Consider the following 19,103-nt stretch of genomic DNA (forward strand, 5'->3'; position numbering starts at 1 on the left):
TATGTGATTCCCCCATTTTGAATCCCGATACCTAATTCTGACCGCTCGTCGTTCTCTTGTATGGCGACACGTATGTCCCCAGGTGACGCTTCTGTTTTTCATTCCCTTGGCCTATCTTCTCTCATTTTCCCGTCCCACACGCAGCGCCCGGATGTCGACACTTTCGGTTCCGAACGCCCACCGCGCCTCACCTGCCTTTCTGCCATTAACTGACCTCAATGACTAGTTATCCTGTTTATGGCTACACCAAGCTTCACTTACCTTCCTTATCGACCCCTGCCCACCTTGTTTCCATCAGCCTCGGCTCACCCAGGCCGATTAGCCCCAAAACATAGCTATGAGTATGGGGATTCAGCAATTTTGTGATTGCTCATTTGTGCGTACTGTTAGTGTGTATAATATTCTGATTCCCATACATTTACGGACGGCCTTTACGACCTTATGCAGATTCATTTCCCCGTCAGGACTATTGTTTCGCATTTGATGTTTTTGTTCACGCTCTATGAATAGATATTCGTATATCCAGGGCTTTACCTTTTTTTCCTTTCCCCTTTCTCCCACGTCCTGCACCCAAACACGTCAAACCCTCGTTAGACCTCATAGTTAAATTGTTGCAATAAAAAGCCATCTACACAGACTGATAAATCATGTGACTTGATAATAAAGTTGATAAAAGTGTGTGCCTAAGGATCCAATCTCCCCGAATCCTACTACGAAGCTAGAAAAATTAGTGAACAATTAGGCTTAGGCTATGAATCAATACATGCATGTAGGTTTGATTGGCGTTATTTTGGAAGGAGCATGCGAATGCTGATAAATGTCCTGATGTGATGAACCTAGATATAAGATCAATGATGGAAAGGGCAAAAAAATTGCACATAAGGTTTTGCATTACTTCCCACTGAAACCTAGACTCCAACGACTCTTCATGTCAAGGCACACAGCTGAAGATATGGTGTGGCATAAGGAAAAAATGATTAAATACAGAAGATAGTTGAGGCATCCTGCTGATTCTGAATCTTGGAAAGAATTTGACAAGATATACCCTTCATTTGCACAAGATGCCTGAAATGTCCGGGGTGGGTATTGCAACTGATGGTTTTAATCCTTTTGGGAACATGAGTTATCTTAAGCATGTGGCCAGTGGTACTTGTCCCTACAATTTGCCTCCATGGAAGTGTATGAAAGACCCTTACTGTATGATGTACAATACTCAAGGGCCTAAGCACCTGGAAGAGATATTGATGTGTATTTGCATCCATTGATTGAAGAATTAAAAGAGTTATGGGTTGATGGTGTAGAGACTTTGATACAGCTCGGGGAGAACATTTTCGTTTACATGCCGCTGTCATGTGGTCAATAATGATTTTCCCGCCTTAGGCAATTTGTCTAGATGGAGAACCAAAGGCTATAAGGCTTGTCCTGTATGTAATGAGAATACTTCATCCCAATTGTTGCGAAGTAAAATATGCTACATGGGACATCGACGATTCTTGTCTCTAGATCATCGGTGGAGGCGAAGCAAGCAATTCGATGGGAAAAGAGAAATTAGATCTCCGCTGAAACTATATTCAGGGGATGAAATTCATGAAACAACAATTCATGTGAACGATGTGCGTTTCGGGAAAAATATATTATCAGTGATAGAGGTAGAAAAAGGAAACAGAGTCCTGGTGTATCAAATTGGACAAAGAAAAGTATATTCTTGAGGTTGGAATACTGGTGTAAACTTAAAATCAGACATAACCTTGATGTGGATGCACATTGAAAAAAACATATGTGACAACATCATTGGTACATTATTGAACATGGAAGGGAAATCAAAAGATACTGATAAAGCTAGACTGGATTTGGCTGATATGAACATACGCGCAGAGTTACATTTGCAACCTCATGGTGGTAAATATTTGAAACCACAAGCATGTTATACTCTACATTAGATGAGAGAAGACAATTTTGCCAGTTCCTGAAATCAGTGAAGTTTCCAGACAGTTATGCAAGTAATATCTCCGATGTGTCAATGTGAAAGACGGCAAGGGTCATGGGTTAAAGAGTCATGTTGTCATGTCCTGCTACAACAACTGTTGCCCGTTGGAATATGTCCATTTTTGCGTCAAGACGTTGTACTGCACTTGTTGAGTTGTCCTACTTCTTCCAACAAATATGTGCTAGGACGTTGTTTGTAAATGATCTAAATAGATTGGAACAAGATAAGTCTAATTCTTTGTAAGCTTGAAATGGTTTTCCCTCCGCATTTTTTGTATGATGTATGGTTCATTTGCTATACACCTTCCATTGGAAGCTAAATTGGGTGGTCCAGTTGAATATCGGTGGATGTATCCAATTGAAAGGTTTTTGGGAAAATTGAAAAAATATGTTAGAAACAAAGCTAGACCGGAGGGCTCTATTGCGGAGTGTTATTTGGTGAATGAAGCACTAACATTTGTTCAATGTATCTGTGGGGAATTGAAACTAGATTTAATCGAGTAGAGAGAAATGATGACAGTTTGCATGGACAGCCAGAAGGAGTATTATCAGTTTTCTGTCAAAAGGCGTCCATGGGGTCAAGGAAGTTAATCGAACTTCCACAGATGAATTGCAAAAGGTCATTGGTACGTCTTGAACAATTGTGGAAGAACTACAACCTTTTCAGAGTGAGTCCCTTTTTAAGTTTAGTTGAAACCTGTTAACAAATAAATGTTTTAAACTGTATATAAGTTGAGCATTATAACCATAATGTCTTCTTTTCTTATGTAACAAACAGAGAACACTTAAAAAGGTGGAGGCCCTAAATGTGATAACATATTCAAAACACAAGAATAGTTATTTCCTAAATGGTTTGCAGATCGTGTAAGTATGCCTTAATCGTTTATAAAACATACCAAACAAGGTTTAATATGTTTTAGGTTATGCTTAATGATTTGGAATTGTGTTTTTGTGTAGATGAACACCTTGCATGTTGACAGGTGCAAGAAGCATAACAAAGGAATGTACTTCTTATCTGTGATCCTGATTTTCATGTTAAATGTTATAACAATTGTATTGTCAATGGAGTGCGTTTCCATAACAATGATCAATCACTTGTCGAGTTACACAATTGTGGAGTGATGGTGCCAGGGGAGTATGATGGTGATCCAATTGATTTTATGGTGAATTAAGGGTGTGTTAGAGCTAAATTATGTTAATGGGTTTCGGGTTATGTTATTCAAGTGTAACTGGTTTGACACTGATGCAAAAAAAAAAAAAAAAAAAAGGATACAAAAAGATTATCATCTCACTTGTATTAATGTTGGGAAATTGTGGTATGAAAATGATCCTTTTATACTTGCCATTCAAGCTCAACAAGTATTCTATGTTGATGATTACAAACTCGGGACTAATTGGAAAGTGATTCGAAAAGCTCAACATAGAAACCTATGGATGTACCAAAGATGGATAACACAAATGAAGAAGAGAAGGATATTGTTCCTGTTCAGGAAGATGAGTTTGACAGGGGACATTTCATTAGACATGATATGATCCTGACTTGGTTGATGCAACAATTACACATGTTGGAGCTGAAGTAGTGGAGATGATGCCAATGCTAATGTTGAAGAAGAGAGATGATAACATTGATTGATTAGTACTGATAATGAATATGATTTAATGAGTGATTCTGATAACAACTTCTGATGGTATGCTTGTATGATTATATGTACTCTTTACTATTTTCTGAATGTGTAAATATTGTTAATGATCTAATGTCATGAGATTAATTGTATAAATTGACTTATATCTTACCTGGTACTTTTTCTCTTATGTTGATGTTTGCAGATTCCGAGATGGCTCTGGTAGAAGAAGGACCCTAGCAGACGTGCAAATGTTGTTCAAGAGAATCATAGTCTTGTACCGACACCTGAAATTGCTACAATCAATGGTAAAGTTATGATATTGGTCCATATAAGCATACTGAAATAATACTTGGATTTTAGATATCGAGTACAATGTTGTTTAAAATTTAAGAATATTTACTTTACCAACATGTAAACGTCCTTGTGATAAAATAGTATTAACTGTTGATGCATTATTTGATTTTGTAGAGAATATAGTGGCACAAGAACGTGAGAGGGAGAGAGTAGAGGAGTTGGATGTGAAAGACTCCTACAAACAGCGCAGTCAAAGTTGCATGTAGACTTTCAGAAAGAGGTGGAGTACTTACTAGAGTAAATGCATCAAAGTTGAGTACTGAGGTAGGAATAGTTGTGAGGAACTATGCCCCGTAAGAGTGCTTACTTGGGAAGAAAGTTCCGTACGATGTCAAAAACAAATGATAGCTCGGATCACGATAATGTAGTTTAATATCATTATCCATATTGTCATACTTCCTACGAAAATAATATATAATACCCATATAAGTTTAATGCATGTACATTATTGATGAATTTAGACCAAGTTTGACATTGATCACAGAGCCCCAGTAATGAAATGGCTGAAGCACAAATTGTGTAAGAGATTCAACAGCTTCCGGAGTGCCCTACACAAGAAATCAACAAGATGCTACTAAGGAGGAAGCATTACAGAATAGACCAAAAGAAATTAAGATCCTGATGATGGATATATCTTGTGACCTTTTTTCGAGTGAAAAGTTTCAGGTAAGGTCAACATGGCTTTTAATGTTGTTATATATGTATTGTATTTTAATTTCCTGATTTTGTGGTGTTAGGCACGGTCAAAAACTTACACTGGAAACCGGTCGAAGATGAGGTGTAACCACCGCGGGTGGTTCCAAGAACTTTATCCAGCACAAAAGAGAAAAGGTATTTAATATGATTCACCTACAAATAACAAATTGTGCCTGTTGACTAAATTATTTCAATTTATGGTCAATGACGAAATGAACTGTTAAGGCGCAACAAGTTGGGGAATCTTTCGGTCCTATACAATTATTTCAGACACTCGTTGGAGCGCGGCGGAGAAAGGGTGGATTAATGAACAAGCAAGAGAGCTATATGTAAGTTGATCATTTTTCGTAACGTTCCATATTGCCATGCTGGATTTGTTTTATTTGAGGTCTCATTGCATTTCTCTGTCATCTTTTGATCACCTGTAATATGTTGCTGCTTATGCATTTGTTGATATTGGCATTTAGTTTTCTTGAGTGTTACCAACTTTTATAACTTTGCTGTGGTTGGCTAGTAGGAAAAACCTGTTTCATGGTTTTAATCTGTTTGGATTGAACTCAACGTCTGGATTTAATGATGCAGATAAATTAGAGCAAAAAAAATATAATAAATAAGGTTCAGAGTAGACTGGTTTATCTAATAAATCATTTGGGTGGAATTTTCAATTTTCTAGACTTGAAAGATGATGAAGATAGTTAAAATCCCTTCTGCCTCAAATAGAGAACAATCTAGATGATATGAAAGAGGAACATAAAGATGAAATCTAGAACCATCAGGGTATTTACTTTGAACATACTTATGGTCAACAATGATGCTTCTTGCTATAATTTCCACTTTTAGAGCTTAGAAGGAAGGAAAAGTTTCATCTAAAGTTCAACTTCTGTCTTGGCTATAACTGTGAGGAAGCTCAATACAATAGATGTGATTCAATCAAGATGGCTTCTGATTATATATCTTGCTCCAAACTGAAGTGTTTAAGTGTAGGAAGGAAGTAGGAAACTATAATCTTTTGTTTCTTCAAATTCTATACAAATTGAAACTCTATCCTATGTGGTTATAAAAATCATTTCTTGGCATCTTTTAGTGCATATGTACAGATTTATAATTATGTACAAATTATACAATTGATGAGTAGTACAGATTTAAAACACTTTGAAAATGGAAATGCATATGTACAAATTTATACATATGGCTTTGTTTTGCCTCTTGCAGAATTAAAACATAGATTTATATATGCCTCTTGTAGAATATGTGTTAGAGAAAATGCAACAGCCCTTATCTTTCCAATTACTTAGAGTTATGCATGGATATGTGAATGTAAATCTGTTGCTTATATGTGTATAGAAAAAACTTTATGTCAGAAACCTTTTAGTATTAGATTGATAATGTTTAAGATACTTGCTTCTCTACTCCATCAGACTTATTTTGTTTGCTACTATAGTATTCTTTTATGTTGGTATTTAGTTTGTTGGTTGATATTGATTATCCATTCAATGATTGTAGGAAAAAATGATAGAGCTGCAAGAGGAAACACAAGCAGGGGAAAGTGAAAAAACAGAAGCTGAGATATGTGAGGAAGTTCTGGGTAAAGCTTCCGGATTTAACAAGAATTTGCATTTCACAGATTGAGCATCAATCCACTGCAGCAGAAGTGAGTTAAGGTGCATTGTGCAACAACAAGAAAATAAGATTTAACAGTTGGGGAACAGCTAATCTTATTTGATCAACAAAAGAGAAAATAAAAAGCCTTGAACACCAACAAATGGTCCTGTTAGAGATGATGAAGCAGCTAACTTTAGCCCTTGAACTAGAGAAATCTGATAAAGCTCCAAACGACAGCACTTGCCTTCTCGAACTGATGAAGACTCGTTTCATTAGCTAAACTATTTCAAATACCGGAACTGGTGGACACTTGACATGCTAACGGTATTGATGGTTATTTTGTGTTGTATGGACAAAAGATATTTTGACATGGGGGTAGAACCATCTTTTTAGGATTGTTTGCATATATGTGTTAGATGGTGAACATGGGTGGGCATTTTTTGTTACTATGCACAGATAGATAGGTAGAGAAAGGAAAATGTGGGTGCATGCTGTTCTTTGGGTATGCACATGTGTAGTGCATTTTGGATTTTATTGCTATCATGCATAAAAATCCATGTATGGACATATATATATGTATGAAAATAGATTTTTGATTTAGTGATCAGATTTTATATTGTGTCCATTATTTTGTTCATGTTGAATGTATAATGTAGGTCAATACGAAATGCTCTAAAAAAAAACATATTCTGAACTAATTTTCAGTAGCAAAAAGTCATTTAGCATAATTGCATTCGTGTGGAGGTCAATATGAAATGCTCTAAAAAAACACATTTGCAACTAATGTTTTAGTAGCAAAAAGTAATTTAGTATAATTGATTCCATATTCAGCGTCTAAAAAATAGTCGCGCTAACATTTTGGATTTCACATTCAGCGACTAAAATGATAACAATTAACACTAAATTTTGTCACTGAAAGATACATTCGGCTACTATAAAATAGTCACAAAAACTTATTGGATCCACATTCAGCGTCTAAAATGACTATAATTAACTACTAAATTTTAGTCACCAAAAGATACATTCGGCCACTAATAAAATAGTCACGAAACCTATTGGATTCCACATTCAGCATCTAAAATTACTATATTAACTACTAAATTTAGCACCAAAAGATACATTTGGCCACTAATAAAATAGTCGCAAAAACCGTTTGGATTCTACATTCAGCATCTAAAAGAGTTACAATTAGCACAAAGTTTGGTCACAAAAGATACATTCGTTGACTAATAAAATAGTTACGAAAGCCTTTGACGAAATTACCCTTACACCTTGGCTGTTAATTGTGTGGGATTCGCGACAAATTATTAGACACTAAAACTGACATTTTGCAACTAATTGATTAGTCGCTATACAATTTTACCAAATTACCCTTCAACTTTTAGCGTCTAAGTTGGGGGACTATTTTGAACAACATTTGCCGACTATTTTGATAGTCGCAAAAAAAAAACTTTTTGCGTCTAAACCACAATATAGACGCGCTATGAATCTGCGACCAACCTACTGCAACTAAGGGGGCAACAACCAAATTCAGACGCTAAAAATGGCTTAGCGTCTAAATGTGACTTTCTGCGTCTAATTTTGCTAGACTCAGAATGCCAATTTTCTTGTAGTGAGTGGAAAGAGCCTCAATCAAGAGATAAATTTGAAACATGCCAATGATACACGTTGGAGCTCGCATTATGGTACATTAACGAGCATAATCTTGTTGTTCTCATCCATTATCGATGTTCTTGAAATTGTGATAAAAGAAGGGACAAACTCCGAACAAAGATTTTGGGCAAGAAATATATTGAAATTGATGCAATCATTTAATTTTGTGTTTAGTCTATTTATGATGAAAGATTTACTTAGTTTTACAAATGAACTTTCTTAAGCACTACAAAGAAAATATCAAGATATTGTAAATGCTATAAATTTTGTTAAAGTATGTAAGCAAGCTTTACAATTGATGAGGGATAGAGGATAAGAGAATTTACTTAGCAAAGTTTGTTCTTTTTGTGCCAACATGACATTGATATTCCAAATATGTATGATAATTTTTTTTTTTCAAGGGTGATCACAACGAAAGACTAAAGGTATCACAAACATGCATCATTACCATATTGAAGTATTTTATAGTGTCCTAGATATGCAGCTTCAAGCGTTGAATAATCATTTTAATAAGGTAAACACTGAATTACTTATTTGTTTGGCATGCTTATATCCAAATGAAAATTTTGTTGCTTCTCATAAGCAAAAATTGATGCGCCTTGCTGAACTTTATCCAGAAGATTTTTCTGACTTAGAACTCATGGCACTTGATTCTCAATTTGATATTTACATTTTGGATGTACGCTCTAATGTCAAATTTATGCAATTAAATGGGATTTGAGATCTTGCAAGAGTGATGGTTGAAACTAAGAATGATAGAGTGTTTCCATTAATTTGTTTGTTGATAAAATTAGCATTCATTTTACCGGTTGCTATTGCTAGTGTAGGGAGAGCATTTTCAACAATGAATGTTGTGAAGAATCATTTGCGAAAGAGAATGAGTGATCAATGGTTGAATAACAGTTTAGTTGTGTATATAGAGAATTGTGTATTTGATAGCATTGATAATGAAGTCATTATACAATATTTTCAAAAGATAAAATCTCATCGAGGACAATTATAAATGTACTAGTTAATGAAAATTTTATTAATACAAATATTTGTGTTTATTTTTATTTTTATTTATGTTAATTGTTACTTTAACCTTTGATCCCCTAAGTTTCATTCCTGGATCTGCCCTTGTCCAAAAATAATATGTTTTTAGAAGTTTATCAACTCTAAAAACTAACATAAATATATTGTAAGTTTTGTTATATGATGAGTTTTCCATTTAAACAATATAACTTGTAACATATTTCCGAAATATAAAACTTAGAAAGGAAAACAAAAAAAAAAAAAAAAAAATGAAGAATAAGAGAGAAACTAACAGAGAACTTTGCAAAAGAAGATCAAACAGTAATTTTGTTTGCTTTACGTATAAAATGATATGAGATTTGAAAATTAATTTCTCGAGAAACATTAAAAAAAAAAAAAATTGATAACTTTTATGAGTTTTATTAATTTATTTGTGAAATTATGAATTCCGATTCACGTAAATTTCTTTTAATTTTTTTAAGACAATTATATTCTCACTTAAAGTAGAAAATGAAAGCTAAAAGACAAAATGGTGGGGGCTAAAAATCATTTTCCATAAAACTATACAAATAATCATGTTACAAAATTAGTCTTACCTTCTTCTTCTCTTCTTAACTTTTTCATGTTAGTTTCACACAAATCTATGGAGTTCCAAATAAAATTAGATACAAGTAGGGATGGGCATTTTCCCTGTCCCGAACGAGGTAGAGATTCCCCGAATCAATCAAAGAATGGGACGAGCCCTGACCCAATGGCATTCCCCGAACTCGGGGACAAGCCAGGGACAAAGATGGTCACATTCCCAACCCTGCTCGACCCGACCCAGCCTAATATATATAAAATTTTGTGGATGATTAGTAAAATTATTTTTTCCTACTTTAATTCAAAAAGTATAATACTCAGTAGACTAAGAGACAAGAATAAAAAATAAATTTTGGTTTTTTATTTTTTAAATAAGGAGAGTCTAAAAAAAGTAAATTAATAATGAAGACTTAGAAATAAGTTAATTATAGATCTTGAAATCCATCAATAAAAATCTTTCATTATAAATTAAAATAAAGAGATAATCTTGTAATCATGGAATTAGAATCAATTATCAAGGTATTTTTAAATATTCGGGTGGCAAATTAAAACATATTATTTCCTAACATAAATTATATAAGTCATAAGTGAAGATCTATAAGCCAAAAGTTAAAACATATTTTTAATTGATATATACTTATATCAATTATTAGATTCTAAACATGTTCTCTATTATTATATATAATTCATATTGATAATATGAAAATGTACAAATTTAGATAAGTCATAGTCCAAATAAATAAATAAGTAAATAAATATATATAGGGAAAGAATTGTACAATAATGTTCTAATTTTGTGGATGACTATTGATAAGATTCCATACAAAAGAACATATATTTAATTTTTTTAAAGAAATGATATTTAATTTTTTGTGATTCAATTTATACATTTATATAATTACCTAATATATATGTAAAAATAAAAAATAAAAAATTACCAAAAACCAAATTAAAATTAAACTAACATCTAAAATAGTTAACCTTTCATTCAATTCACTTATTATATACCACCACATCGTTATTTCTAAAATAAAATTTTGGATAATTAAATTGAAAGTTAAACAAAAAATTAAGTTAAAGAAATCCTTACAAATAATCCCAATAACATGCTACAATTAAAGAACACAAAAATGTATAAATTAAAATAGCTACCAATACTTTGAAGAAAAAATAACAATAAATTCATATATGTAGCAATTAAAAACTTACAATTTTGTATTGCTTATAATATGATATATCCTATTACAAATCTTCTTTTCCATTAAACTATCTTTTTGTCCTAAAAATAATTTGTATTGCATAGAAAGGAACTAGTGTTTATGAGATAATAATAGGTATCAAAAATATTTGTAAATAATAGGAAATTAAAGTTATTTTAATAATTTAATATAGGGAAGAATTTGTCATTATAAAATTTATTAAAAAATAGGATTTCCTTAATCTATTAGTATTATTGTTACGGTAACCGGCGGGTACCCTGGGTTTGGTTCCGGTTCTTACCCAGAACCAATCATCAATTGGTAGATTCCGGTTCCAAATTTTTGGAATTGTTACTGTGCGGTTCCGGTTTCGGTTCTTATAGTTAGGAACCGGAACCGGAACCAAAATCAGGAACCAGAAACCAAGACTAATATAAAATAAAATTAAAGATTAGGGGGGTTAATAAAAACTTTTGTAGAAAAAGTAATGTGAATACATTTACATTTATATTTATATTTCATAACATTTAAAGTAAGTTGGTTTGACTTTTGAGAATCTACCTTTACAAAGTAATGGAGTTTGTAATTTTGAATTTATAATTTATAATTTTATTTTTGTTAACAAGTGCCAAGTAGGGGGGGGTGGGTTATTTGTAAGTTTTTAAGGGTTTTTTTTGCCATTTTAAAAACTTTTGGGGGGTCATGAATTTTACAGGATACCCAGAACCGGAACCAGAACCGTTGTTACTGGTTCTGGTTTTGGGTACCTAGGAACCAGAACCGACGGTTCCTGGTTCTGGTTTTGGGTACCTAGAAACCGGAACCGTCGGTTCCGGTTCTGGTTCCAAATTTCAAGGAACTGTCGGTTCCGGTTCCTTCAAAAAGTGCAGGGTACCCGGAACCGAACACCCCTATTGTTACCTATGTTGTTTTTGTGGTAAGTTACTACGGTTGTATCCCTGGACAACCTATTTTCCATTGGTTGAAAGGCTATTACTCAAGACACTTTAATGCAACTAAGAACGTCTCTAATGATGTTCTTTATCTTAAAGAGTATCTTTCATATAAATAAAGAGTATTTTCATTAATTTCTAAATATAAAAAACAAAATTTTTATTCAAATCCAATGAACTCATTAAATTTAGGAGAGATAATACATTTTTTTAAGAAATAGACTTAATAAGAAAGATAATTAATAAATAAAATACATAGAAACTTATAATTTATTAATTAAAAATTAATATAGAAAGTGAAATTTGACTCTCTAAATATGGAGAGTTAAACTTACTCGTTATTTTATATTTAAAGAATAAAGAATATGTGAGAGTCTTGTTTTTATGGATAAACTCTTTATAACGAAGAGTTTGAATCATATAAAAAGTTCTTTAAGGATGCATTGGGTAGACATTGGATAGACAAGGGTTTATTCCGAAATTAGGTTAGGTGTATTTAGTCACAGACTCGTCCTCATTATTGGGCACATTGGGTCCTTTATAAATCCATTGGGTTTTAGGAATTGGGCTAGAGGCGGGCCTGGTCCGATAGTCGTGTCCCAACAGAAAAATCTTAACAGAAAGTATAATAGGAGGGAAACCAACAACGGCTTATCTTCAACTGAAACGCTCTCCATACAATTTCTATGGCAATGTCAATCTCTTCTTCGAGATCCCACTTGAATAATGAAACCAAAACCAAAAATTTTGAATTACTCGAGAGAGAAATTGGAAACCAAGGCTTGAAAAAACAAATTCTCAAACGTGGAACTTCATGGCAGACTCCATTTCCAGGGGACGAAGTAGAAGGTTCTTAGTAAATCTCATTTACACTTTCCAATATTTATCTGTTTGGATGCCAAGTAAAAAGGAAACTGAGTTTCAACACCAAGAATCAATAATTATCTTCTTTTAACTAAGTTTTTGACTATTTTTTAAACCTTGAAGCTTGTCGATATTTAAGCCGAATATCAGGAGGATAACTGAAATTTGAGAATATCATTTAAATTATAATTGAAAGTTTGCTTTTCAGTTCATTTCAGTGGACACGTTGAGGGCGGGGCATGTTTGGATTCGAGTCGTGATAAAGAAACTCCCTTTCGTTTCAAATTAGGCCAAGGTAAGTGGGGAACTCCCCTTCATTTTGTGGTAATTAATTTACATTGCACATTCCTTATCCAATTTCTTTTCTAACACTCATTATGGAATTGAGAAATTACATATGAATTTATTATGTTTTTTTTTTTAAGTAAATGAATATATGAAGGTATTTGGAAAAATATGGTTTTATTTTCCACTTCCTTCAGAAATAAAATTAGAGATGAAATTTTTTAAAATTTAAGGCAGTTCTATTGCATTTCTTGTTGCCTGAAATGTTGCTATTTTGAATTTGAAATGTTTGTTTAACACTTGAATTTTAGATGAAGTTATTAAAGGATGGGATGAGGGAGTTGCAACTATGAAGAAGGGTGAAAGAGCAATCTTCATAATACCGCCAAGCTTAGCCTATGGGGAAGCCGGTTCTCCACCACTTATTCCTCCCAATTCAACAATGGTGTTTGATATTGAGCTGCTATCTTGGAGCACTATCAGAGACATAACGGGCGATGGTGGAATATTGAAGAAAATTATCAAGGAGGGTGAGGGATGGGCTACTCCCAGAGACAATGATGAAGTTTTCGGTAATAGCAACCGTGACTCTTTAGCATTTTTTTTTTTTTTTTTTTTTTTCTGACATTATTTGATGTGAATTTCGATGGTGTAAACGAACTAAACTAGTCCAAAGTTTGGGTAATTGATTTATCCATACAGCAGAAATTATGATACCATCGTCTATAATTACAAATTGAACTGGCCTGAGCACTAGCCTAGTTTATGAAACCTCACTGGGTTGATCAGTGAGGATATGAAGTAATGCTTCTACTTTCTCTGTTGAAAACGCTGAAGTTTTAAGACAGCAGATAGATACATGTTAAAGCCTGTTTACAATGGAATTAGAAAATGGCTCAGGAAGATGAGTCGAGATCATTTGGCTGTGAAGTTAAGAGCTCTAATCTAGAAATCCGGAAATGGAGTCAAGTTTTGAAAATTCTAGCTGACGTTACTGGTCGGTGATGGGCCCAAATGTTTAATTTCTGTGTTGACATATTGAAATTTCATCTTGTAGTTAAGTATGAGGCTTGGCTCGAGAATGGAACACTTGTCTCTGAATCTAAGGAAGGTGTGGGGTTTCGCATAAGTGATGGTGTGTTGAGCTTGCTCAGTTACTTAAAATTTCTTCAAGTTATACATAATTTTGCAACATTTTGAGATCTTTAATTACTATTATTATTCTTTTGGTATGAGATCAGGTTATTTGTGTCCTGCAATAAGCAAGGCAGTGAAGACAATGAGAAAGGGTGAGAAAGCAGAACTCGCAGTAAAGTTCTCTTGTAAGTCGTTGGTGTTACTTGTTCCATCCAAAGCAGTAAGGATTTTCACTTAAAATTTGGAATTTCCTCCTTTGTATCAGTTCAACATTTGTTAAGTTATTAATGTTTGTATTTTTCAGATGGCTGCACAGAAGATGGATATGGGACTTCATCCAGCTCTAATTTGACCATTCAACTTGAGCTCTTATGGTGGAAAAGTATCATTAATGTCACGGGAGATGGAAAAGTCTTCAAAAAGATAATAAAAGCTGGTGAAGGTTTTGACCGCCCCAGTGAAGGATCCTTGGTGAAAGGTGACATCTGATAGACAATGCATCCACACTTTACATCTTAAAGATTATTCAAACTTGAGTTGAATGTAAAGGACTGTCTAACGGAGTTTCGTGTTTGCTTATGTTTTGTTAGTGAAATACATTGCCAGACTTGAAGATGGAACAATTTTTGAGAGGAAGGGATCTGAAGAGGAACCTTTTGAGTTCTTAACTCTAGAAGGTTGTTTCTATTTCTCATGTGAATTAATTTATTGAAGTGAACGATTGTATTTCCTGCTAATGTAACTTTGGAACTTTTCTGTGTCTTCAGAGAACATAAACGAGGGCTTAGATAGAGCGATTATGACCATGAAAAAGGGAGAACAAGCCATGGTGACTGTTGGCGGAGAGTATTTGAGCAGCCATGAAGTTTCAGAAGTTGTCTCTGCAAATTCAGTACTATATTATGAAGTACAGCTGATTGATTTCACTAAGGTACTCTGCTCTTATTGCTTAATACTTGCATCTATTGAAAATGAACTTGGCATCATGAAATCTTGGGATCAGCACAAATTGCCATATTTTCTTTTGTCTCATCTTGCTGATTCTGCTCCATGTACAGGATAAGCCATTTTGGAAAATGGATACTCAGGAAAAAATTGAAGCTTGTGAAAGGAAGAAGCATGATGGAAATTTGCTGTTTAGGGCTGGGAAATATTGGCGTGCCTCCAAGAAATATGAGAAGGCAAGAGACACATAATTAGTTATAATTCTTTTAAACTGAGATATTATTGTGAAAAAGTGAATGTTGCTGTTGATTTCTTCTTTAAACTGAAGCATTTGCTGAACTTCTGAACACAGGCTGCAAAGTTTATCGAGTTTGATCACTCTTTCACCGACGATGAGAAGCATATAGCAAACGCATTGCGGCTATCATGTTATTTAAACAATGCAGCTTGTAAACTGAAACTGGAAGAGCACTCTGAAGCTTCAAGACTCTGCACAAAGGTAAACTCCCCTTCGCCCTCCCACTTCCCTTCCATCCGTTCAAGACTTGATCCATTATTCCATTTACGTGGTTGACAGGTCATAGAACTCGATCCATCAAATGTGAAAGCACTCTTTCGAAGGTCTCAAGCTTACATGAAAACATCAGAACTAGAAAAGGCTGAGGCTGATATGAAAAGAGCTCTAGCCATCGACCCCGATAACAGGTAATTGCCTTTTCCTTCTGTCAGTTAAAATTATACAACAAGATTGATTAATTTTGTTTCATTTACAAATTCATTTGTTTTGAACTTGCAGAGATGTGAAACTTGGTTACAAGGAGCTAAAAGAAAAACAAAGAGAATATGCTAAATACCAAGCTGAGATTTTCAGTACCATGGTTTCGAAGATGGGTTAATTACAAGTCCGATCGTATTAAATTTTCTCAACCAGAGTGAGTCAAAGCTTGTACTTGTTTTGTTAATGATACACACCAATTTGTTAAAATTCAGTATGTAACATGAGACATTACAGTGCAACTTTTCATTGGATATTTATGCTAAATGCTGTGGACAACAAGCCCAAACAAATAACAACTATAATAATAGTAAACAATTTGAATGGCTCAAATTGTGTTATTTTCAAAATGCATAAAACGTATACTTTGTATTAAATATCAATTATATAAAGTGTTTAAATTTAAAGGTGTGTAATAATTTAGAGCTCTTGAAGTTGAATGGACTGTTTTTTAGTGTAATATCAAAAACTTTTAACTGATGTATTATCTATCACATCAGTTTATTATCGATGTTTTGTTTTATTTTTTTTTTTTTTTATTTTTTTCAAAAACTATTAAAAACCCTCTTAAAATTATTAAAAACCTCTTGAGACGATAATTTTTCACTAATTTAAGGGGATATTTAATAACTATAAGGGGTTTTGATGATTTTGAAAAAGCTTAGGAATATCTCAATACCCAATCCATAATTTTGATATATTGATGATCAAATAATTTACTATGAATTACATTAGATTCAACATGAAAGAAGTGATATTATTCTTCAGGCTGAGTTTATTTTCCCGCCCCAAGTATCGTGAAACTCCATTTTCCTCTCCCAGGTTTCAGAAATTATCAAAATACCACTTGCCGTTAGTGAAATCCTGCCCCTAACACAATTCCAGTTGTTGAAATGACAGAAATGCCCCTAGGACATTAACTTTCGTTATTTTAATATTAAATATTGTGATGACATATTTAATTACGGATTTGACCATAAGAAATTGGATAATGACGAAAATATTCTTAAAAGTGGATTGGACGAGTTTTAATGTGAAAAGACAAAAAAGCCGCTATTTTTTAATGTTACACGTTGCCGGGTTACTGTGCAACGATAACAGTTCTTCATCAAAGTTCAAATCACCCACTTCTATTCAATATCTTATGAATCTCTCTAAAAAGCAACCAAAACTCTCATTTTGTCCTCCATTTCCACACAAAAGCAATCCCATTTTTTTACTTTGCAACATTCTATTTTATCAATTTTTATTCACGAATTCAACAAAAAGAAACGCAAAACAATGAATATAAATTAATTCATTTAGACAGATGCAATTTATCAATTTTTAGACCAGGGAAATCAAAAAAATAATTTATGATAGAGATATAGTAATCATATAATATCGTCAAATCAAATTATATACAAGTTAATTAAAAAGAAAGAAAGAACCACTATAATTAAGCTAGTAGAAATTTAAGTAATTAGCAATGTATAACCTTATTTTCTTATGTATTGTTTTTATTTTCTGATTTTTATGAGTAACAACCCTGGCCTTTAGTTTGATATTATATATCTTCTCCTTCATAAGCTGAGCTTCACATAATTGAAATTTGAAGGAGATGAAGATGGCTTCTAGTAGAATCTCCGATTTGATCCTCCTCTTTTATCTTTTGCTCTTGATGGTATGGTACCTCTCATCTCTCTCAATATTACTTTGTTATATTTATTTATATTGACAATATATAAGATCATGATCGTCAGAGAATATGACTTGGAACGCGAAATTGTGTTCTCTGATTCTATTTTAGCGTGTCCCTAAATACCAGTTTTTCTATGATGATATTAGATGATTGAACGAACACATTGTTGAGAATAGAAACACAAAGTAAAAGGTACTAAACAATTCTGGAAGTGACTTAGCTTTTATTGGACAAACTTAGGCTTAAATAGCCTTTACAACTTAACAGAAAATGAGAAAAACCTGCTCACGTTCAACTACTTAACTTGATGAGTGCAACAAAGGAAATGTAACAAATATCCTAAAGACTAGGACTTATTCAAATAAAAATCTTAACTGAATCCCTAAACTTTCTCTTCATTCCCTCCCTTAAACTAGTTACCAACTACAAGTCTACAACTAGTTTAAATCAGGAACTTGACAAACTCCCAGCTGACTTCGAAACTTCTGAAATGCATCCATTGTGAGGGGCTTTGTCATGACATCTGCCAGCTGTTCTTGTGTTCCACAGTAAACTAATTCAACTACTCCTTCTCGTGTAAGATCACGAAGAAAATGGAATCGCACATCAATGTGCTTGCTTCGGCCATGTAACACAGGATTTTTTGACAACTTAATCGTGGAAATTATCACAAAAGATTGTTGTACACTTGCTTTCTTCTAGACTCAGCTTCTCAATTATTCTCTTCATCCAAATAGCTTGACTAGCGCAAGCAGCTGCAGCCACAAACTCTGCTTCTGTGGTTGAAAGTGTGACTATAGGTTGCTTTCTTGAAGACCAGGCAACAGCTTCAGATCCCAACATGAAAACATAGCCTGATGTACTCTTTCTATCTTCTACATCTCCTACATAGTCACTATCTGTATAACCAACTAGACCTTCACGCCCTCCCTTCTTGTAGAAAACTCCAAGTCCAATGGTTCCTTGCAAGTATTGTAGTATCCTTTTGGCTGCCATCAAATGCAATTCAGTTGGTTTGGCCATGTACCTACTAATCAAGCTCATTGCAAACATCAAATCTGGTCTCGTAGCTATTAGGTACATAAAACATCCTACCATCTGCTTGAACAAACTCTCATCAATATGAACTCCATTTTCATCTTTGAAAAGCTTACAACCTGGAACAATAGGATTATGAACCGAGTTGCTATTTTCCATCTTAAACCTCTTCAAGACCTCTAAAGCATATTTCTTTTGACAAATATAAATCCATCAGACCTCTGTAAAACTTCTATCCCTAGAAAAAATCTCATCTTCCCAAATCAGTCATATCAAATTCCCTCAACATGGAGCTTTTAAATTTGCTAAACATCAATTCATCATTGCCAGTAAATATTAAGTCATCAACATATAAACTGACAATGAGAATTTTACCTCCCTTAGTCATTTTAATGAATAGTGTATGCTCACTATAACACTTCTCAAGCCCTTCACTTAAGAAATGTGCTTCAATACGCTGAGCCAAGCTTGTGGAGCTTGTTTCAGCCCATATAAGGCTTTCTTCAACTTGTAGACTTTTTGGGGGTTGTTCTTCAATTCAGGTTGCTCCACAAACACTTCTTCGTTGAGTTCTCCATGCAAGAAGGCAGATTTGACATCAAGTTGATAGAGAGCCCACCATTTTTGTGCCGCTAGAGCCACAACCATTCTTACTGTGTCCATTCTTGCAACTGGTGCCAATACTTTGGTATAGTCTATCCCTTGTCGTTGCAC

The 19,103-nt window shown here is 33.8% G+C and overlaps 2 protein-coding genes across 2 annotated transcripts; one reads left to right on the plus strand and one right to left on the minus strand.

Annotated features, from left to right (window-relative positions):
• The first annotated feature begins 12,320 nt into the window (after nucleotides 1-12,320).
• On the plus strand, nucleotides 12,321-15,991 carry LOC116130473 (70 kDa peptidyl-prolyl isomerase-like). Its single transcript, XM_031416219.1, has 12 exons — nucleotides 12,321-12,513; nucleotides 12,737-12,823; nucleotides 13,125-13,385; nucleotides 13,871-13,948; nucleotides 14,055-14,135; nucleotides 14,255-14,428; nucleotides 14,541-14,627; nucleotides 14,718-14,881; nucleotides 15,009-15,131; nucleotides 15,248-15,394; nucleotides 15,473-15,600; nucleotides 15,692-15,991. Exons 1-12 carry the CDS (start codon nucleotides 12,351-12,353, stop codon nucleotides 15,789-15,791), a joined length of 1,593 nt encoding a protein of 530 aa, XP_031272079.1. The 5' UTR covers nucleotides 12,321-12,350; the 3' UTR covers nucleotides 15,792-15,991.
• A 2,011-nt stretch (nucleotides 15,992-18,002) lies between these two features.
• On the minus strand, nucleotides 18,003-18,548 carry LOC116130477 (secreted RxLR effector protein 161-like). The gene has a single exon (XM_031416223.1). The coding sequence runs from the start codon at nucleotides 18,546-18,548 to the stop codon at nucleotides 18,003-18,005; it is 546 nt and encodes a 181-aa protein (XP_031272083.1).
• Nucleotides 18,549-19,103: the final 555 nt, after the last annotated feature.

Source organism: Pistacia vera, unplaced genomic scaffold (genome assembly GCF_008641045.1).
Source record: "Pistacia vera cultivar Batoury unplaced genomic scaffold, PisVer_v2 Contig221, whole genome shotgun sequence".
Taxonomy (NCBI): Eukaryota; Viridiplantae; Streptophyta; class Magnoliopsida; order Sapindales; family Anacardiaceae; genus Pistacia; species Pistacia vera.